General features: G+C 31.7%; 2 protein-coding genes across 2 annotated transcripts; both read right to left on the bottom strand.

Annotated features, from left to right (window-relative positions):
* Nucleotides 1-1,825: 1,825 nt before the first annotated feature.
* LOC107469003 (regulator of G-protein signaling 1) lies at nucleotides 1,826-7,580 on the bottom strand. Its single transcript, XM_016088384.3, has 11 exons — nucleotides 7,320-7,580; nucleotides 6,682-6,802; nucleotides 6,519-6,582; nucleotides 6,128-6,212; nucleotides 5,654-5,727; nucleotides 5,083-5,274; nucleotides 4,408-4,496; nucleotides 4,072-4,310; nucleotides 3,129-3,253; nucleotides 2,830-2,951; nucleotides 1,826-2,559 (listed from the first exon to the last, which is right to left on the bottom strand). Exons 1-11 carry the CDS (start codon nucleotides 7,397-7,399, stop codon nucleotides 2,356-2,358), a joined length of 1,395 nt encoding a protein of 464 aa, XP_015943870.1. The 5' UTR covers nucleotides 7,400-7,580; the 3' UTR covers nucleotides 1,826-2,355.
* Nucleotides 7,581-18,025: 10,445 nt separating this feature from the next.
* LOC110276593 (protein NOI4-like) lies at nucleotides 18,026-20,174 on the bottom strand. The gene is made up of 3 exons (XM_021133489.2): nucleotides 20,104-20,174; nucleotides 19,494-19,715; nucleotides 18,026-18,140 (listed from the first exon to the last, which is right to left on the bottom strand). Exons 1-3 carry the CDS (start codon nucleotides 20,110-20,112, stop codon nucleotides 18,114-18,116), a joined length of 258 nt encoding a protein of 85 aa, XP_020989148.1. The 5' UTR covers nucleotides 20,113-20,174; the 3' UTR covers nucleotides 18,026-18,113.
* Nucleotides 20,175-22,367: the final 2,193 nt, after the last annotated feature.

Here is a 22,367-nt window from a genome sequence, read left to right as displayed (position 1 = left end):
GATCTACTCTATCTCCTGCAAAATTTACATTCAATAGCCAACTGCAGAAAATTTTTTTAAATTTTGGATTCCAAAAGTCATAATCGAATGTACGATAAATATATCTAATGATCTTTTTCATAGCTGAAAGATAGAAATCTTTGGCTTGTGATTGAAATTTAGAACAAACTCCAATACTTTACATAATGTCCAGTTTAGAGGAAGTAAGATATATAACAAAGCTAATCATTCTTTTATATCTTGTTTTATCCACATCTTTCCATTTTCATTCTTGTCTAACATTAAATTTAGCCATTTAGATGCATTGGAGTGCCTATAAACTCAGCATTTTTCAATCCAAATTTTTTCTCTAACTCTTTGACATATTTCTCTTGCTGCACAAAAGTATCATTGAGAGTTTGCTCAATTTGAAAATCAAGAAAGAATGTAATTTCTCCCACATACTCATGTCAAACACACTAGTCATTAGCTTTTTAAAATGTGGACAAAATTATTCATTAACAAACCCAAAGATTATATCATCAGCATAAACTTGAACAAAAATATGATGATCATCAGAATTACTAATAAATAGAGTAGTATTAGTGGTGCCTCTTTGAAAATTAATTTTCAACAAAAAAGAACTAAATCTTTCATACCAAGCTCTAGGAACTTGACTCAAACCAAAAAGAGCTTTTAAAAATTTAAAAACATGATTTATAAATTTTTTGCTTTTAAAATCGGGAAATTGAGCCGTATATACTTCTCTATCAATTATGCCATTTAAAAAAAATATATTTGACATCCATCTGAAAAACTCTTGGTGTGTGACATAAACAAATAGTAATCTTATGGCTCTCATTATTGTAATTGGTACAAATGACTCATCAAAGTCAATGCTTTTTTCTACATAGTGTTAGATTCAAGTTGATATCAATTTCAAGATATAAAATAGAATTGTCTTCTATGATACAATATTCTCTGAAACAATTTGCAGCAAATCAGAATTCTTGGATTGGAGTCTCAATTCTAGTGTCTTCACCTGGAATATCTACATAGTGTTCTTCAAAAACGCTTGAAACGTCGTTAATATCACAAAATATAACATATATAGTTTTTCTATAATCTTAAAATTTTTGTGATATACTTTATATGATTTGCTAGTTATAGAATAACTAACAACAATACATTTAAATTAAATTTGTCTAAATTATTTTCAGTGATCAAAATAAAGCACTTACATCCAAAAAGATAAAAATAAAATAAAGTTATCTTCAGAATTTATGAAATTTTCTTTAAAAATTTCTTAATAGTTGTTCTATTTAAAATATAGCTTCAGCTAATAAAAATTCTAGTACTCCGCTTTCACATGGCAAAGCACAACCGACATAGTATTTTTATGGCATCTTATGTTTTTTTTAAAAAAAAAAAGAATAAACATAATTTTATATTTTGCCGTAGGCCACAATAAAATTTCACTTTTATCATCCGAGTTTTAGTTGGCTTCTTATTCCTATAACCAAACCTTTTTTTAAGTTTTTTTTTTAATTTTTATATCTCTATTTTTTTGCTTTATTTTTCATTTTCTTGGAGAAAGAATTGAAAATTTTGTTTGGTGTCAAATTTGAGTGACAAACATAAAATTTAATTTTGATACACTATCAGTGTAAAATAATTTTACACGTGCATTCAATTACGTAATACAATGTCAGTAAAAATAATTACCTTTTATATTGACTACATGAATGGTCATCCGAAAGAACGAATGTGATTACACGACTGTAAAATACTTTACACTGTGCATCAAAATTAAACTCGACAAACATGTGTTCATACATAGCGTTAATGTGACAAACTAATGAATTAAGTTGACATACGCAAGGGGACCAAGAAGTTTCATGGGTTTCTCATGCACAAACCAAAGCCAATATAGCTAAACCCTAGAATCCATACAGATATATAGTAAAGGTTGACTGTCGTATGCTATATACCCAAAACAAAATAGGGTATAAATAAAGCAAAGTTGCTTTCAGACACATGGAGTGATACATCCTCATTTCTTGCAGTGAGATTTAAATGCTAAACCTAACACAATTTATATGGTCCTAGGCCTAGCCTACCTGTACAAATGTACTAACTTGTTCAAGAAAATAAAAATAATAATAAAAAAAAGAATGCTATCATTCCTTACCCTCCTCGGTTTTATGAACATTAATTGATTGTCCAACCACCATATAGATTGTTTGAACAAAAAACAAAGTACATTACTAAATTCCTTTTAATAAGGAAAACCGGTTTATTTGGCAAGGCATCAATAATTCAATACCATCCAATTAAACCAGAAGGAAAAAATTGGCAACAGGGCAACTACCAATTTCATGAGTCAGTATCATTGCCATAGTCCATGCTCTTATGCAGATGGTCCTGGTGAAAAGGGTCATCTGCACCGCGAACAGAACTCAATCTTGGAGAGAAGTTCCATCCTGCCATTTGCTCTGGATCATGGCCATTAGCCCTCGTATTTGATTCTTCCTGGAACTTCAAGAAGAACATCGATGACCAGTAATCTTTTGCCAAGTTCTGAGGAAGTGCAAGTGTGCAACGTATTACTTATTAGATGAATATTATACGATAAATACTTGCATGCTTTTGGAATATATATTTAATGAGTGCTCTAGTAACATGTGGAACCGCGAAGTTTCATATATGTTTTTTAGAAGTTATATAAGAATGAGTGGTTGTGCATGCTCTTCAAGCACGATTTAACTATGCTCCATTAGCATGCAAATATTTTTCATTGGATATACTATACCCCCTGCGAGACTAATTTTAATCAAAGAACCTACTTACCGTTTTCATTAGCTGCATAATCTCATTTAGTGCATTGCTGAAGAGATCAGCGCGTGCAAGATTTGAAGTTGTCAAAATTTCTTGTCTACTTCTATGTGAAATGTTCACCTCCATTGCAGCTCCTGTAAAATTACAACTTAGCAAATATTAGACAAATTACTTTAGCAGGTACTAAGAAAAAATGTCACCCATTTTGAAGTGTGCTGGCACATGACATGCATTTTCGTATAATGCAACTGTATTTGACTCAAATTTGGGAGTGAATAAAAGAAGGAAGCATCTGAACTGAAAACACAAACCTGCAACTATGTACTTCTCGATAATATGACGTGCCATATAGATCCTTCTCACGGTGTCATCTTCGGGTATTTTACTGAGCTCGTGCACTTCATCGAAAAAGTGCACGGTCTCCCCCGCCAAGCAACTGTAAATACATTGATATTTGAGCGATGTAACATTTGATTTAGACAAAGATTAGTTCTTTTTTCCTTGTAAACCTTTTTCTTGTATGTGATGTTTTTGTCCAAAACTTTCAAGAATTTGTTGGATAGAAGTATAAGGGATCCACTTATCTCCACCAGGATTGCATTGTGCAAATTTAACATATGTGATTTTCCATCAATTTATTAACAATTTTACCCTTTTAATCTGAATTACCTTGCTTAAATGGCTCATTTCTTATCTGGTAGGACAGGATCAGGTTTTTCTTTTTTTTAAAAAAGAAAAGCATGAAGCACAAAGATATCTCCATGTCGATATGGTCAAGAACCCAAAATATATGTGGTTGCGTATGGAAAGTGTCTCAACCAAAAAAATAAAAAATTGAGACGAGACATAAAAGTTGGGAATTAGTCCTTGTCCCGTTATCCTCAGTTTTTTGGTGGACAGAAAGAGGCAAATCTTGTTCCTAAAAGGTTTGTGTTTCACCTATCTCTATATTTCTGTCCTAAGACAACTACCAAATGGGACTGAAAAGGGATATTCAAAATTTTCTAAACTATTCTCAGTATTCTAATTGTATGTTGCTCACTTTGATTCTGTAATTTATTGTAACTGTCTAACTTACTCCTATCTAAGTTGCTCTCCACTGTTGTACAACTGGTATATTTCTATACAAAGAGTCAGGCTTCCAATATTTGCAGCTTATTTCCTTCCCCCATTTCCCTTTCCTCGAGTTAACTTGATTTATAATAAGCCTCTCGCTGGAGTAAAATGTAAAGACCAAAGAAAAGGATTTTTAACCTGTCAGCGAATGCCATAAAGGACTGCCGAAATCTCTTGTTCAAGAGAAGCTTATCCAATGGCTCGTTAGGATCTATCCTTGAGGTAAGTTCACTATGTGCTAATATCCCACTGTCGGGTATGCCCAAAGCCTGGCCCATTGAGCGAAATTCTCTGGATTCTCTTCTCCTTAAGCTGATTTGTGACAGCAGTGGTTGTGAACTTGATATCGAAAAGAAAGCCAGAATGAGTATGCTAGCCTTCAAATATAACCACCACAAATAGAAGTGAATAAAAGATTAAGAGAATAATAACTTGAATTTTTTTTTTTCTTCTAAAAGCACTGGCAAAGCATACCAAAAGTAAAAGCAGAAATCTAGAGGCAACTTGAAGCCATGAGACGTCGTCATGAATTTCGTTCAGTATGTAAGCAATATTCCACACAACTGACAGAAAATAGGTTAATATATTGAGGCCATAAGCTGTGACATCTAAAATACATAGAAGCTCATTTTGCAAAATTCTTTTTAAGAAAAACATGGGTGTATTGCTGCAAGTCAAAGTTAAATTTGATTACACATATATTGTTTAAAAGGGTTACATACTATATAAATGTATTTCAGAATGTGAACAATCCTATATTAAACATTGCTTCTGCAAACCAGTTCCAAGACCACAACAATTAATGGGATCAGCTACATAGATCTATCAATATATGTGCTTAAAACATTTATAAATTATAACTAAACCAGTTCCCTTATCAGTTATCACATTGGTTAAAAGTAGGCATAAACTAAAACATTTGAAGGAGAGGGAGAAAGGGCAAATCAAGAGCTAACACTAACTTCTGGATTGTTTTAATTTTTAACTTGACTTTCATAGGAAATCCATTTTCTGAATACCTCGGTATTATTGACTTAATGGTGAATTTAAAACCTTAAAATTGTCTCTAAGCACTGCTTTGTAGGAGGCTGGAAGAATCAAAACAACTAGGGAATAATAGTATCTTCTACAAACTAGGAAAAACTATACCAATTGACATTGCTGATACAAATATTCCACGCCAGAGGTCTCTGAGTTCATCAAATCTGAATTCCACATGACGAACAGCACCTGTAACCGCAAGCAATGTGGCAACATACAATGAATGGAGGCATGCAACTGGGATGGCCCAATGAGCATTCAAGTGACAATGATGATTTAGGGGCTTCCTCATATTGATAACTAGAGCATGAATGAACAGCCTTGTTAGATAACAAATATACAAAACACAGAAATAAAAAAACCAGGGCGGGAGGGGAGGGGAATTCATATGGTCGCTTCCAGAATTCAACAAGATGTTGAAACTTGAAAGTGTTATGGATATAAAGTAGTAGCACTTTAAATGAGTAAGCAATTCAAAGGAAGTAGAACGTGTCCCAGAAATTCAAAGGAAGTAACACTTTAAATGGAGGATATTGCATAATAAGGCATGCAAAACACAGGTCTATGGATAAAGAAAATTACAATTCTCAACAAATGTTCAACTACTTTTACTTCAAGCAGCAATTTCTGCACAATAAAACATACAATAACAAATAAATTAAAATATTGAAACCCTTACCAGAAGAAGCAACAACCCAGGGAAGTAGAATTAGTGGAAGGAAAAAATATGTTCTGATCAGAGGTAAACGCCTCCTGAAACATCAAGTGTAAAAGGTAAACTACTTTACACCATATTTTGAGAGAAAAGCCATTTAGAAATGTTATGTAGTGTCATAAGTAACCCAATGACCTCCCCAAATAACCTAAGAAAAATATAAAAATGATAATGCCAACAAGTCACAAGAAGTCAAACTCGATTATACAAATAAAAACTTAGAAAAATAAATAAATAATTAACAGGCCATAAACAATGTTCAGTATAAATATAGACTAACTAATTCATCTAATGGACGACGAAATTAGGCTAACTTCTGGGTTGAATGGATAAAAAAAGTTTGGATGCAGAAGCTGGTAGCTAAAGCTCATGCTAATAGCTTAATATCAAATTGTCAAATGTCAATTGATAGCATCATCTTCATAAACATTTACTTACTTGACAAAGATAAAATATAATTGACAGGCTTGTGTTATCCGACAGCTCAACATCAAACCAAACCCTAGTGGACCTTCAACCCAGACTGAAAACAATTGGAAGCAGCACGTTATCTTTCATATGTATGTACAATACATTTGTGTTGGTAAATGTTTCAAGATAGAAAATATAAAGATACTTCAACAATGGAGACAAAGACACGATTGCCTTTGTCCCCAATATCCCAATTTTTTTTATGGAAAGAGACACTTAGCATGTTGTTGTATCTTCTCCTTATGCAAACATATTTCTGTCTCCTAATGAATTTGTATTTCTGCTAGGGTAATTACCAAACAAGGCCTAAGAAATATTAACAAGTAAGAACAGAGGAGTGAAGAAAAGAGAATGATACCTGCCCAGAAGTAGCATGACCGCCACCATTGCCTCTTCTCAAATCTCAAAAAATTATTGGACATCTACACAGAAAACAAACATGAGATTCCTAAGCTTGAGAACAAGCAGCACAAAAATCTGCCGATACAGCAGTAAGAAGTTATACATATGGAAACATTTACCACAATTGATAGAAGAAGGTTGAAGCTGGCAACAACTTGTATCACTGGTAGCCAGAAGCCACTGCCTTGAGTACGAGGAACCTTGTGGACTATGAAAGGAAATATTGACCATAACAGAAGCCTGCAACACAGAATCCATCAAATAGTAAAGAACATCGATTAAAACAAATCAGTATCCCATACTTTCACTCTCCAATGTTATCAAACTCAAGTGTTCACAATTCACATAACCTCATGGATCTTAGACAAACATGAACAGTAAAACTCAACCCCTAGGCTCATTTGGGGAGCTAAACTTGTAAACTCGTAAAAATTTGCAAGTTAACTCCAAAGCTCCACAAAACCTTGTTGCTATAATTTTGATAAAAGGACAAACTAAACCGCCCTACAGAGACACACAGAAAGCAGAAACACATGCAAATTTTGCGAAATCAAAGGGTTTAAACATAAAAAGGGTACATAAACTAAGATTAGTAACTTGTCAATCACTTATTAGAACTCAAAATTCAGTCAGGCATATCATCAAACAGCTAGTGGAGAAGCCAAATCGGCAGGGATAAACAATGACCCTTTACAAAACTAATCAAACACATGAAAGATTCAAGGGCAGTAACACAAAGTTAGTTGAAGGTAGTTACAGAATGAAGGACAAGATGGAAAAAGCAATGGCTATGAAGTCAGTGGGGCACCCTCCTTGAGCTGCACAAGTTGCTGCCATTGTTCTCTTGTGCTTTCATTTGGAAGGTTCTGATGCTGTTTCTGCTTCTGTTTCTGTGCAGATTCAGTGTTCAAACAGTTGCTTATGCTTCAGATTTCATTGAATCAGAGCTGACACTTTTGTTTGTTGTTGGTTCATCGTTTTTCCGAGTCCACAGAAAACATAATAGTCTTCTTCCAATTGCACGTGCTCTTTTTGAAAAACACTTATTGATGACAAAATGGCCAATTATTATTTATTAAATGTATAAAATAATAATAAAGGTGAGATTAGTCTAAGATAGTATAACATTTTACAAGTATGTTTTAATAAATTTTTACATTTTATAATTGTGTTTTAAGTTCAACTTGGTTGAATGGTTGACTTCGTCTAGAGATGGTTTGAATTAAATTTTAAAAAATATTTATTTTTAATAAAAATTATTTGATATTTGAATAATTTTTTTAAAAAATAAAAATATTAAAAACTTCATTAATTTTTATTTATTTTAAAAAAATATTATTAATTTTCAAAAAGCAAATAGTTTATTTCTTTAGTAAAATATTTTTTAAAAAAATATTTAAATATATTTAAAATTTAATAAAAATATTTTATTTAAAAATAAACTTTTTTCGCTTAAAATAAAAACAATCCAAACAAACACACTAGTTTTGGTGCATATTGTTTTAGATATATATGAATGTGTTTTATTTTGGATATGCTATGAGAAATCTAAAAACCTTAGCGTGTACGATAGTCAACAAACAAAATCAATCTCTTCTAGGTTTTGGATCTTGACTAAACGTGATCTATGAACAATCAACTAAATAACTAATTATATATCAACAAATATATTAACTTTAAAATTATACACCAATAATGTCCGTGATGAATTGAAATTTTAAATTTACGATAAATAATTCTCACTAATCCACTTTAAAATAATAACAATAAATATAACTGAATAGGATGCAATAAATCAGTGCTACTACTAATTAATAATTTCCATTCACTCAAAAATAAAATAATTACCGCTGTCATTTTTTATGAGTTTATTTTTAATATATTATTTTATATTTTTATCCAATTACATATATATTTTTAAGTAAATATCCAATCTATTTTTTATTTTTTTTTAAGAATATCGTAATCGTTGTTCCAAAAATAAGGACAAATTTATCCTTATTCCTTCCTTGTGTGAGATATTGTGGTCTTTTCGTTATCTTTTCTGACCAAAACAAATAAAAGTGTCTTACGTCTTACTTAACATTGATGATGTAGACGTTGAGTTGATGAGATGTCCGTTAAATTCTAACGTTGAGTCACAATAATAGTCAGAGTTCTCTCTATCCCACTTTCGACGACAGCAAAAAGGGCACTAATTTAAGCACCATTTTAATGTCATGCTTTTATTTTATAATTATGTGTATTCCAATCTAATTTTCATGTTTAACTACTTCAGATGAATAAATTTGGTTAATATTTTTAGTTTGAACATTTTATTAGATTTATTTCTTTCTTATGTGAGGACCAAATCTAATTTTTTGGAAGTGTTTTCTTGCACATTTTTGCCACTAATCTTATTAGAATTTTAGACAGATTGAACGAGTGAGATTGCAGTCACAAAGTGAGAGAGAAGAGAGAAAATAGAATTTTTGGTTTTATGCAGAGCTTTAATCTTTGAATAGCAGTTTCATATTTATTCACCATTAGATCAGTCTGAAATTTGAATTGCAAGTTCGCCTCATCTTGTTCTTCACTTTAGACGATGGATAGTTTATTCGAGGTTTGTAGTTAGAGAAATTGGCTTCACACAGTAACTTTGATTTTATATATTTTATCTTCTTATTTTTCATTTATAAGCTTTGGTGCTTTAGTGTTTTGGTTAGTTGTATACACTATTTGTTCTTTATTTGAGACTGTTATATACCCGGATAGAGATAAGGAGGTGGGAATAAAAGTTCTGATCCTAGGAAGGAGAAGATCCCCCCACTGCCATTTTATTACAGTTGGAAAAAAGATAATGGAAGGTAAAAAGGAAAATAAGAATGTCCTAATAACTAACATGCCACCTAGCACAGGTAGTGAAAAAGCACAAGAGGAGATGTGTGATTCTAACTGAATCGGGAGTGGATAAGAGAATATTAATGATGACAGAATTGATGCTAGGGACAGTAGGTTTTTGGAATAAGACTAAAGATAGAAATAGGAGAGAGGTTGGCTCTCTGAATCCAGGCCTTATCATTTTTTCTTCTATTTTCTTATATTTCTTTCTACTATTTCATATGTCTATAATATAGTACAGGAGGTAATCACCTTGATTCCCTCTGCGTTTCTGTTTCTGAGCTACCAAAAGTGTGTGTGTGAGAGTCAATTTTGCAGATACTAGTGTTACAACTGGTATCAGAGTACCATTCTTGAGAAATTCTGTGTATGTTAACCACACGAACTGCTACTATAGAGGCAAAGGTGGAGCGGTTGGAGAGGCAGATGGAAGAGTTCTGCGCTGAGCACACACGAAGCATGGAGAGGATTTTGAAGCGATTAGAAGAGATGAATTAAAGAGTGATGGGGAATGTAAAGGTGGAAGGCGATCGGGGAGAACGAGACGCAGTGGAGTCTGATGGAAAAAGAGAAGGCAAGAATCCCCTGGCCTCACCACAGGTGGAAGTGACTCGAAGAGTATAATTACCAACCTTTGAGCGGGATGATGTGTGTGGGTGATTGGTGAAGATCGAGTGTTACTTCCGTATAACACAGATTGCACAGGGGGAGAAGCTTGATTACGTAACTTTGGTGTTTCAGGGAGAGGCTATGACATGGTTGGAGTGGTGGGTGGAGCAGACACCATTCTTTTCGTAGAGGAGATTCAAAATAAATTTGCTAAAGCGGTTTCAACCAGGGACCACAACAAATCTGATGAGTCCTTTGTTGGAGGTAAGGCAGACTGATACGGTGGTTAAGTACTAAAAGGAGTTTGAATTGGCGGTGAGAATACAGGAGAGTTTGGGACACAAAACTCTGATATGTATTTTCTTGAATGGGTTGAAGAAGGAGGTGCGGGCGGAGATGTCCATTTCGAATTTTGAGAGCCTCCAAGAGTCGATGGATCGAGCGGTGGCATTGGAAATCAGAAACAACGTTTGGCATGAGACGGGGTTGATGCTAGGAGGAAGACAGGCTAAAGTGCTACATTAGGGAGTTGGATTCAGAGCGGACCATAGCTCAACATGGAACTGAACCGGCCCAATAGCAGCTTCAGCAAATGTGGCCCAAACTAAAGGGGGTGGAAGCAACCATGTGGTTAGAACTTCTATTGGCCTAAATTCAAACCTTAGGAAAATAGTAGGGGCTGCAGCAAGCAACAATGCATCTAATGGACCTAGAACATGAGGGGTAAAAAGATTGCCCCAAGAAGAATGGACAGAAAGACAAACAAAGTATCTGTGTTTCAAGTGTGGTGAAAGGTGGGACAGAATCATGTGTACTAGATGAAAAATTTTCACATTCTTTTGTTGGACTAAGATGAAAAGGAACTCTAAATAGAAGAGGAGTTGGGTTTAGGGAAAAAGAAACTAGTGTAGAGCCCTTAGAACTTCAACTATCTTCTTACACATTTTAGGGATTCACTACCCACAAAACCTTCAAGGTCCAGGGAATGATGATGGGCCAAATGGTAGTTGTGTTGATAGATCCAGGAATATCAACAAATTTTATGGCTACCAAAGTTGTTGATAGATTAGAACTTCCCGTGCAAGAGCTTCGTAAGTTTAGAGTAGAAGTGGAGAATGGAGCTTTTGAACACGGAAGTCAAGGTGTGATTGGCGTGAAGTTAGAGATACAAAGGGTTATAATTAAATAATCATATTTATTATGAAAATAGGTAGCACTGAGGTGGTACTCGGAGCAGGGTAGGTTGCTAGTCTTGGGAGATTTTGGGGTGATTACAATGAGATGGTCCTTTGTTGGGTGGAAGAAGGAAGAGAACTACACATCAAGGGCAACCCTTCTCTGTCCTGGTAGCAGGCATCTTAGAAGGCAATGTTACAAGCTTTTATAGTGCGAGGAGGAGGGATTCTTAGCCACCCCTGTAATGTTGCAAGACCGAGCAGCCATGAAGGAGGAATTAAGCCTAGAGCTTCAATGCCTCTTGCAGCAATTTGAAGACTTATTCTAGGTACCAGAGGGCCTCTCTCCACAATGGAAGTAGGATCATGCCATCATTCTTAAGGAAGAAGCTGAAATTCCTTGTCAGACCCTATATGTATTTCTACTATCAGAAGACTAAAATAGAAAAAATAAAGGGTGATACAGTCCAGTACCACTCCTTTCTCAAGTTCAGTGATTTTTGTCAAAAAGAAGAATGGAGAATGATTCTTTTATGTTGACTATAGAACTCTAAAAAAGATTACCGTTGCAAATAAATTTTCTATCCCGGTGAAAGATGAATTCCTGGATGAGTTGGGTGGAGCCACAGTGTTTTTCAGGCTGGATTTGAAATTGGGATATCATCAAATAAGAGTGCGTGAAGAAGATGTTCATAAGACAATGTTTAAAACTGATGAGGGACATTACGAGTTTCTTGAAATGCCATTCGGTTTAACCAATGTCCCTCTACTTTTTAAGCCCTTATAAATCAGGTATTTTAACCATATCTAAAAAAATTTATACTAGTATTTTTTTATGATATATTTCTAGTGAGATTTGTTATTATTTATTTATGTTGAGTTGTTCTTGATTTTTTAATTCTTCTTCATAAAGGTTGCTTATAAAATGATAATTTTAACTAATAAAGGGTAGAATGGTCATTAGAAAAAAGAATATGGTTAAATTAGTAGCTCAAGAGATGTAAGGAGTAAAATAGTTATTTGGCTAAAAGATAAGCAAAACCCTAATCTGATCCCTAATCATTTCACAAACTCCCATTTCACCCCTTATCGATTGAAAAATGACATTGTGGTCCCTCACAATTAATTCTGTTAGACATTCTGCCCCTTTGTTAATGTCTCTGTCTAAAATTAACAAACCTTGCCTATGTGTACTGTTAACTCAACACGTGTTAAGTAACTATTTAAAGAGACAAATCGTCCCCTGGTGAGTTAGCATAATGCCGTTGTTTTGCACATCCCAAAATGCTTTACTTCTTCTTCTTGCTTTCTTCTTCTTCCTTTTGTTGTTCATCTCCCTATAATCACACCTTCTCACTTCACCCTAACTGCCACTACCTCTACTTTCTCACCTCTATCATCATCTAATCTTTGTCATTGCACCTCACTCTCACCTTTAATGTCACCATGAACTTATCCCCTCCCCTCTATCATTTACATCATTTTCTTTCATCATAACTTTTTCACTCTACTTTCACCATGTCTAACTCTGTCTTCACCTCTCATTCTCATTCACAATATCACCAATCTTCAACTTTAATAACAACAAAATCATCAATTGTAACATCAATTTTTTTCTTTTAAATAAACTAAAACATAGATCCAAAATTAATGAAATTTAAAAAATTATCAGAAACAAGAGGGATGAATAGAAAAGAGAGAAAGAGGAAGCAAAAGCTAAGTGGGGTGAGATATGGATCTAATGGTTAGATGTTGTAAGAATGAGTGAAACCATGAAAATAGGGACAAAGGTAAGGAATAGAGACAGAGGTGAGCATGATGAAGGTAGGGTAAGTGGTGCCAGTAAAGTGAGGGAGATGATGGAGTGGCGTTAGTGGTGGTGGCGCGTTAGAAGTGGCACTAAAGTGCAGTGGCGGAAGAAGAAGAAGAAGAAGTAAGGCATTTTTGAGATGTACAAAACAACAGCGTTCTACTAACTCATCAGGTGGCAATTTGTCCTTTTAAATGGTTGCTTGACATGTGTTGAGTTAACGGTACACGTGAGCAAGATCTGTTAGCTCTGAACGGAGACACTAACAGAAGCGCAGAATGTTTAATAGAGTTAATCATAAAGGGCACAATGTCATTTTTCAATCGACGAGGAGTGGAATGAGAGTTTGTAAAATGATTAGGGCCGGGTTGGAGTTTGACTCAAAAGATAAAGTTAAGATAAGTGAATATAAAACATAAGGGTAAAATAGTCATTTAGATAAAGATTAATGGTAAAGTAGTAACTTAGGAGATATAAGAGATAAGATGGTCATTTGGTAAAAATATAAGGTTAAAATGATTAATTATGTAATACAAGAGCAAAATGGTCATTATGATAAAATGTAAGATTAAAATAGTAAAAGTAAAAATATTAAGAATTGAAAGAAGGTTATTTGGATAAAACATAAGGCTAAAATAGTAAAAGCAAAGTTTTAAGGACAAAAAGATCATTTTGGAGAAAGTATAAGATTGAGATACTAAAAATTAAATAGTAAGGATAATATAGTCCGATCCTAATCTAAATACAATAAAGGCAAAATTATGAAGAGAAAACGGACATAAAAGACTTTTAAGAAAAAGATTAAATGACATAATGATAACTTATTAAGAGAATAAAGATACAACTGTCACTTCAAGAAAGATTTAGAATGATAATATGTCATAAGAGAGCAAAATTGGAATTTAATGAAAGATTGAGGGAAAAAAGGTCCCATTAAGAATGAAACAATGAATTAAAAGTTTAACATTAGAAAAAAAGGGGTAGATACTTTGAGATCTCAGAGTGTAGGCCTTTTCACAGTGTATGCATAGCAAGGTAGCGGTTGTATCTCTCTTGTCCATTACTTGGTTGAGATTGATAGTAGGAATACCCATCAAAGTGCATACCGTTTCTCCAACAATTAGCATACTATGGCGTCAAGCTCAACGATTGGCGGTTGTCAGAATGTACGTGGATTTGTCTATTAGACACGTATGCAGAACATATGCAGTTGAAAAAACCATATTCGGGCATAGTCCCGGATAACGTCGGGTTGCTGTAGTCAATCGACGTGTGAGCTTATGGCCTATTCAGGACAGACATGCATCATATTGGTTGTCGCATTTTTTTTTGTGTTTGTGCTCTATGCATATTTGTGATTGTGTTCTATGTTCGTTCTCTATTTTCTGTACTCTGTGTATATTTTTCTGTTGTTCTCTATTTTTTCTGTCCTGTATGAATATGCGTTTGTTCCCTATTACTGCTATTGCTTACTGAGATAGATTAAGATAAAGTTAACGAGAAATTGAAACTATGATAGATGAGTGAAGCCTAAAACTTAAACCTAGGATTAACATGACAAAACGCGTGATGATCTAAAATGCTAGAGTTGTGTCCTAGGACCGATATACAATTCGTCCCTTTCGTTAGTACCCTGTTAGAAACCGTAGGTTCTTAGTCCCTTTCCTTCACTGTTTCTACAGATAGAGCCGGCGGTAATGTTTGCTGAACGTAGAAGCTATTTTTTGCTATCACCCAGACTACGAGATACATGAAATATTTTAGAAGACACTCATTACTTTGTGCAGTTATGGAGGTTAGAGTATTTTCTGTCTACTTATTAGAATTTTTTAGGGATATGATTTTACTGTTTTCTGTTAGCATCAGGTTCCAAATTAAGAATTTTTTAAATGAGCTAGGACCTGAGATGTCTTGTATATATATATATATATATATATAACTCAGCTTATAAATACAGTGCACCGAGTGTAATTCATTCACTCAATCAATAATACACTGTTTAGTTTTTTTTACGCTCCTTTCTCTTTTTCTCTTTCTCTCTTCTGTCTACTCTTTTCTTTCATTACTTGGGCAGCAATATTGTTTTTTTCTTGAAACATTCATATGAACATTGGTTGAATGAGTTAAGTGTTTATTGTCACAGTTTAGATTGACAAAATTCTTTTGGGATGAAGTTTTGAGTAATGTTGTTCATGTCTTAAACGAGATACCATGTGTTCCCTTGCAATTTGAAGCACCAGAGAATATATGATCATATAAAGATGTTTCTTACAATCGCTTAAGAGTCTTTGAATGTAAAGTCTTTGTTCATATTCCCAAAAATGAGAGATTGAAGTTTGGTATTTTTATTGGCTGTGACATAATTGAGTTTGGTTATAGGTTTTATGATCCTATTAACAAGATGATTCGAAGTAGAAATATTGTTTTTATTGAAGATTAAAGATTGAAGGATATTAATAACGCAGAAAAACCTATAGTTCAGCCTAGTGAACATTTTTCTTATTTGGAAATTACTCCGTATAATATAAGTATAGCTGAAGATGAAACAGTTAATTTGATGCATTATGAAGTTGGTGATGATGATCATGATGAACAACCAGCTTTAAAAATTTCTGTAAATGTACTTAAAAGGTCTACAAGAGAAAGGAAGTTTCGTCAAGATATTCTCTATTTGAGTTTGTCTTATTGACTGATAGGAGAGAATTTGAATGCTATAGAGACGCTATTGAAGATAAAAGAAAAGCTCAATGGCTTAAAGCTATGCAAGAAGAAATGAAATCCTTGTTTGAGAATGATATATATGAGTTAGTGAAGCTACCTAAAGGTATGAGAGTTTTGAAGAACAAATAAGTATTTAGAATCAAGAATGAAGAACACAATTTTAGACCTCGGTATAAAGCTTAATTGGTTGTTGGAGGTTTTAAACAGAGAAAAGGTGTTGATTTTGAAGAGATTTTTTCTCCTATTATGAGGATTTCATCTATTTGTGTTGTGCTTGAATTAGCAGATTCTCTTGATCTGGATATTGAGCAAATGGATGTGATCGAGAAAAGGCAAAACAAAATTTTTGATCTTATACAAAGCAGCAATCTTTGAACATTAATTTTTTATTTGTTCATTGTTGGATTGGTCTAAAATTTGAATTGCAGGTATGTCTCATCTTGTTCTTCTTCTAGATAATAGAGATGTTGATTCGAGGTCTATAGTAGAAGAAATTGACTTTGTACAGTAGCTCTAATTTTAGGTATTTTTTTATCTTTTTGGTTTTCATTTGTAAATTTTAGTGTTTTAGTATTTTGGCTAGTTGTAGGTACGATTTGTGCTTTGTATCTCATATTTGATTATAACAAAGCTAGTTATTTTATTGGTTTAGACAACTTGTAAGTTTTATCTTTCACATTAAGAAAATTTTTTATGTTAAAATTTTGGTGTGTTTTTATTATTACTTTACTTGATATATTTATTTGTTCATAATTTCTACTATATTATATTGTTATATTATTTTTATATTAGTTAGTTACTTATGTTGTTTCTATCACATTTTCATTTTTAGTTTAGTCTCTATTCAACTAGAACGATTTACAAGTTATATATTAGGGTTAAGTACTATTTTCGTCCCTAAGGTCTGAGGCCAAAATCAAAATCGTCCCCGACCTTTTTTCGTTATTAAAATCATCCTCAACGTTACAAAACGTTATAAAATCGTCATTTTCTACTTTAATTTTATTTTTTTTACCAAATTACCTTTAATAAATAATAAACATAATTAAAAATAATATTAAAAAATTAAAACAAACAATGCACAGGGGTTAGGGGAAAAAATGTTCACAAAAATTAAGCTCGTATGGTCAATATAAGAGCATGATCATTCCATCACTTGCAAATTAGGAAACCAGAATTCAATTGAAAAAAAAGATCTGCTTTCAAAACCAGCAAGATCCAAACACCAAGTCCCTGGCTTTTCTAACTTTTTCCAAAATAAATCAACAAAAAATTCATATTAAACAATAATTCAACAATCATCAACTACAATTTTAGTTTTCGGATCTAAAAATAATAAAACAACAGAAATTAAAAAAATTAAAAAATTACAGAAGAAGAAGCAAAAGAAGAAGAGACAGAAGAAGAAGCAGAAGAAGAAGAGGCAGAAGAAGAAGCAGAGGCAGTCACAGAAGAAGAAGTAGCGCCGGTGAGGTCCCCTTTCCCGATGACGACGCGACGGCGTGGTCTCCTGATGATTTCCAACTTCTTACCACACTCCTTCCAGAACCTTCCACAACAAACCCCACTACATCAAGCCACCGTTAACCTCCTCAAATCCCACTCCCTCTCTGACTCCGACATCCCCCGCATCGCTGTTGCTGCCTCCTCCCTCTTCTCCCCCAATAACATATCCGCCGTATTCCACTTCCACAATCGTTTGTCTTTTGCTTTTTTTTTTTCTAGTTTAGGTAGTGATAAAGGGTGGGATGGGGTGATTTGTTTAATATTTTTTATTTTTATTTAAAGGATAAAATTGTCTAAAAATTTTGTTTATGAATAAAAAGATGATTTTATAATATTTTGTAACGTTAACGATGATTTTAATAACAAAAAAAGATCGGGGACGAATTTGATTTTTACCCCATACCTTAGGGACGAAAATAGTACTTAACCTTATATATTATTTCTGAATTCAAAACCCATCAAATGCGTTCATTGTTTAAGAATAATGTGTACCATCTAAAAATAATCAAATTAAACATAAACAATATAGGCATTATCACAGCATTTTTTATAAGGTATTTAAGTATTAACCAATGGATGTCATCACACATTACATTAAGTAACCAGATAAGCATCATGAAATTAAAGTAACAGCTAGAAAAAGCTGCTCAACAATGATTTTGAGCATGAGGCACTGTTGACTTTTTTTTCTTTTTTTTTTCTATCTGTTTCTTTTGTACTTCAACTTCCATAGCCTCCTCACAAATAAAGAGATGATGCCCATAATCATATGAAGTTAATAAGGTGCTAGCATGCATAGCATCATAAACCATATCCCTATATATAGATACAATAACCTTCAAAGGTTGTCTTAAGGTCCAAAGCAGAACCACTTTTTCTGCACCAAAAACCAACATGGACTTCAGTTTCATAATAGAGAAAATAAAAAGTACACAATCAATTTTTAATTACTCACTATTTATCACTTTTAAGATTTAAATTTATAATTCAATATTTAGAATTAAGAATTTATGATTTAGACTATAAAATTTAAGATAAGTAAAATAATTTTTAAAAATAGTTAGCTGAAAAAAATTAATTACTTAGCATTAGACATTAGTTATAGAAAAAATCATTGTCAAGAGTAATAACAACAATATTGATAAATTGCAACATTAATGATTTATCTTTTTAATCAATTATATGAATATTCTCCTAATTATTATTAAATAAGAGAAAATTGATGTATTTCAAGATTTTAAAATATTGAGAGTAATCATTACTTATATACTTGTTTACTATATATTCAAAACATAAATTAATTATTCTGTAGTAATTGAATTTTTTATATTAAATAAAAATATTTAATTGTTATTTTTAACTATATTTTGTTAAAAATTACACTTTTTTAAATGTTTCTTTTTATGTTTGATGTAGGAATAACTATAAAATATTCTAGAATTATTACTTAGTATAGAACTCAATCATAACTTTTTAAATAGGAAGAATCTAATTAAAAAGTTAATAAAATTACAAGATCGACATATTAATTAAATCTTAAAACATTATTAAGCTGAGAAATGTTATCATTACATTAAATAAATTAAGTTATTCAAGTTGCATTGATTTACAATAATTGAGAATATACACAAATAATTAAGATGTGTAGAAATTATGAAGAGTTTGTCTGGTTTAAGATAACGTTTTCAATTTTTAAAATTTGACGTAGAAGAAAATAAAAATAATAAAATTTCGTCTTAAAAAATAGAAAATATTAGGAGAATAAAAATAGAATAAAAAGAGGGAGAGCAAATTAAAGAAATCCTAATGCATTGTTTGGATATAAAATGAAAAATAAGAGAAAAGAAGATAGAAAAAAAGAAAATAAAAAAAAATAAAAAAAATTTGTGTTATTTAGATGAAGAAAAAATAGATAAAAAAATTAAAAAAAATAAAAAGAGAGAAGATTATAACAGAATAAAATTATATTAATATTTTTATCTATATTATATATAAATTATAATTAATTAATGTAATTGTAAAGAATAAATTTATAATTTTATTTTTATTTGCATATTTTCTATCAATTTTCTTCTCATCTTTGAAGAGAAAAATATTACTAAATTCCACACCATTTTTTTTTACTCAATTTCTTTTCTCATCCAATCAAAAAAAAGTTTATTGTTCCATCCATTTTCTTTTCCTTCAAACTTTTTCGATCTAAACAATGTGTAGAGAAATGAAAACTTACAAGGCCAGTCTTTTGTTGATCCTGTTTGCGCTTTGATTTGGAATCGAATCTTCTAGAATTGTGTCTTCCAGAAGCTCCACCAGTTTTCTTCTCATCTCTGGCCTTATTGAATATAACAGTGAATCCTTCTGCAGAAGCCGGATCATTCACATCCCATTCACCAAACTTTGGAAGAGGCTTTCCTTCTTGCTCATCATAATGCTGATGATTATTATTACCATTCTTCTTTCATTTCAAAACATACATACATACATCTCATTATTGTTTTCTTGTAAGTAATAAACAAATATATATTCAAATACAAAAATCAGCTATCAATCAATAATTATATATAAATTCGTATTTGGCATCTTATAAAATTTTTTTACTATAAACAAATTTGATAATTAATCTATTGCAGATTTGATTATTCTATTATATTAAATTTAATAATTATTCTGATACGTGAATTAATATGATAAATATACAGAAATAGATTTCTTGCTTCAAAAGAAAGCCAGATTTCAAAGGGGAGGTTAGAGAAACAAATAAAGAAATTGATGGCATACATTTTATGAAAACAAAAAAGAAAACCTAATACGTTCGTTGCATTGTTATGACAAAATCTTACCGTAGCCATGGAATTTGATTATTGAAGCTTGGTGATATGTGATGGGACAAGAGAATTCTGGGGAGAAAAATATAAATATATTAGGCAAAAAGAATGAAAATGGTGAATTGATAATGCAGCATTTTATAAAATGGTTTTTCTTGAAGAAGAAACAAAAAGTACAACCGAACCTAGCTGTTATAATGCCAGGCTAATTGTCTAGAATCTTGTTTCCATGCTTATAGGGTAATGTCCCAAGGAGTCCCTTATTTGCATTCTAATAACAAACTTCCATTGCAAAAGAGTAATGCTATTTATGGTAAATAAGATGAAATAGTTATTTGTAAAATTAGGGTAACAAACATTGCTTTTTAATGGCAGTGTGCCAAAAGAGACTTTGGTAGGTTTATATTTTGTTTTATTTTATTTTTTATTTCTCATGCCATTGTTTATTGTCATTATGGAGCTGAACTTTAACTTTACCCCATCTTCTTAGATGGAGTATATATGAGAAAACTATAGAGAAAATAAATAAATAAGCAAATGAACTTTAAAAGAAAACGGGTCAGATTATAAAATATTACTATTAAGTTTTACGTAGAATATTAAGAACATAACACATGATAAATTTTACGTCACATGACAACACTTAACAACGAACTTTTGTCGAAAAGTTAATGAAAGGACCAATTTATGTAATATAGATCAAATTGAAGCATTGAATCTTTTAGAGATCAAATTGATTTATGATCTTTTAGGAAACCAAATTGAACATTAACCCTAAGTATTCGGTGTTTTGTTATGTTAAATTATATATAAAAATAATGAATAACATTTAATATTTATTTTGTAAATTTAATTTTAATAAATTGTCAGTGTAAAACAATTTTAAATGTGTATTCAATTACATAATATTATATCAATAAAAATAACTATTTTTTATATTGATTATATGAATAATTATTCAAAAAAAAAATGAATGTATATATATTTTTTATATTACCAATATATCAAAATTAAAATCTTATTTTATATATACTTTTTTTAAGAAGTTATTCAATAATGTAAGATATAAACTTGACTTACATATGTCATTATATGTGAGTTAAAATCAAATGACAGTACTTATTTAACCAAAGATACATCAGCTATAACTAGTTACATAATATATATTTTATTTATTAAACCAGCATTAAATCACAATAATAAGCATGTATGATGTAATTAAATAATTCTTATTCACACACACACACACATATATATATATATATATAGGTGAGTTCTACCCAACCCTCTTTATTTCAACATGTAAATTACCCCTCGTGACGTGGTATGTTTTAATTGGATGCTTAGTTTTAGTTTGAGTTAATTTAACTCGATAAGAGTTAATATGTTAACTAAAGTAGGATAATTTTGTAATTAAATATTTTTATAAGAGGGATAAATATATAATTTCTATAAACATTAAAAAGTAAAGTTATATTTTTATCAATCATCCCCATTCACAACGAAGGTATGTTCTACAATTATCTGTATTCATATGCTTTAGTTTAATGAGTAAGCTAGCAAATTATTATTTATTTATTTTCTCAACAGGTTGCACCTTATGAAGTTTTTCAAATTGAAAAACATGAAAGTTCATCTGTTATCTCCATTTCTCATTAAACTAATGTTGACAAGTTGCCTCAAGAGATGATTGAACACAGAAGTCTACCCTCTGACATCATTGTGTGAGAGGATGATTTGGGAGAAGAATGAAAGACTGAATTTTTAATATTTTAGTAAATTATATAATCACCTACTTTGGGCTATAATTTAATTACCAATAGTTTAACCATAGTTAACATAGCAACCAATTAAAAGATGACATGTCGCAGAGGGTAAATTACATGTTATTATAGGAAGGGTAGGCTAGAATTTACTATATATATATATATATCCACATAAATGAAAGTCGAAGGTGATGATATGTGGAGTGAAAAAGACTTCCGCTCTACTGAAAAGGGAAAGAATCTCTCCATCTTTATGTAACCTACGTCAGATTTGTGAATTGATCTAGGTAGATGAATTCTTATTCAATTATTGAATAATTATTCTCTAGCTATAAGTCATTTTTTCGTACAAGTCTACACAAGTCATTTTACCCAAGTCATTTTATCCTAATTCGCCTCACGCGCCTCTTAATCTAACTAACTTTTCAATCAATATACAAATATATAACTGTCTTTTCGAAAGAATTTCGTTTTCATTTTCGAATTTTCTCGACGTTTTTTATCTACGTTCTC

The sequence above is a fragment of the Arachis duranensis genome, chromosome 10 (genome assembly GCF_000817695.3).
Source record: "Arachis duranensis cultivar V14167 chromosome 10, aradu.V14167.gnm2.J7QH, whole genome shotgun sequence".
Lineage (NCBI taxonomy): Eukaryota > Viridiplantae > Streptophyta > Magnoliopsida > Fabales > Fabaceae > Arachis > Arachis duranensis.
The sequence above is the reverse complement of the archived record's forward strand: the minus strand, read 5'-3'. Positions and strand labels throughout refer to the sequence as shown.

Excerpts from the sequence above, each read along its gene's own strand:
- LOC110276593 (XM_021133489.2), bottom strand. Across the intron at positions 18,141-19,493 it reads ATCAACAAAAGACTGGCCTT|AAAAAGTGGTTCTGCTTTGG; the intron begins GTAAGTTTTCAT and ends TTTTTGGTGCAG.
- LOC107469003 (XM_016088384.3), bottom strand. The coding sequence starts at position 7,399 with ATGGCAGCAACTTGTGCAGCTCAAGGAGGGTGCCCCACTGACTTCATA. Across the intron at positions 4,497-5,082 it reads TGTATCAGCAATGTCAATTG|TTGTGTGGAATATTGCTTAC; the intron begins GTATAGTTTTTC and ends ATTTTCTGTCAG. Across the intron at positions 4,311-4,407 it reads GATTTCTGCTTTTACTTTTG|GCTAGCATACTCATTCTGGC; the intron begins GTATGCTTTGCC and ends TTATATTTGAAG.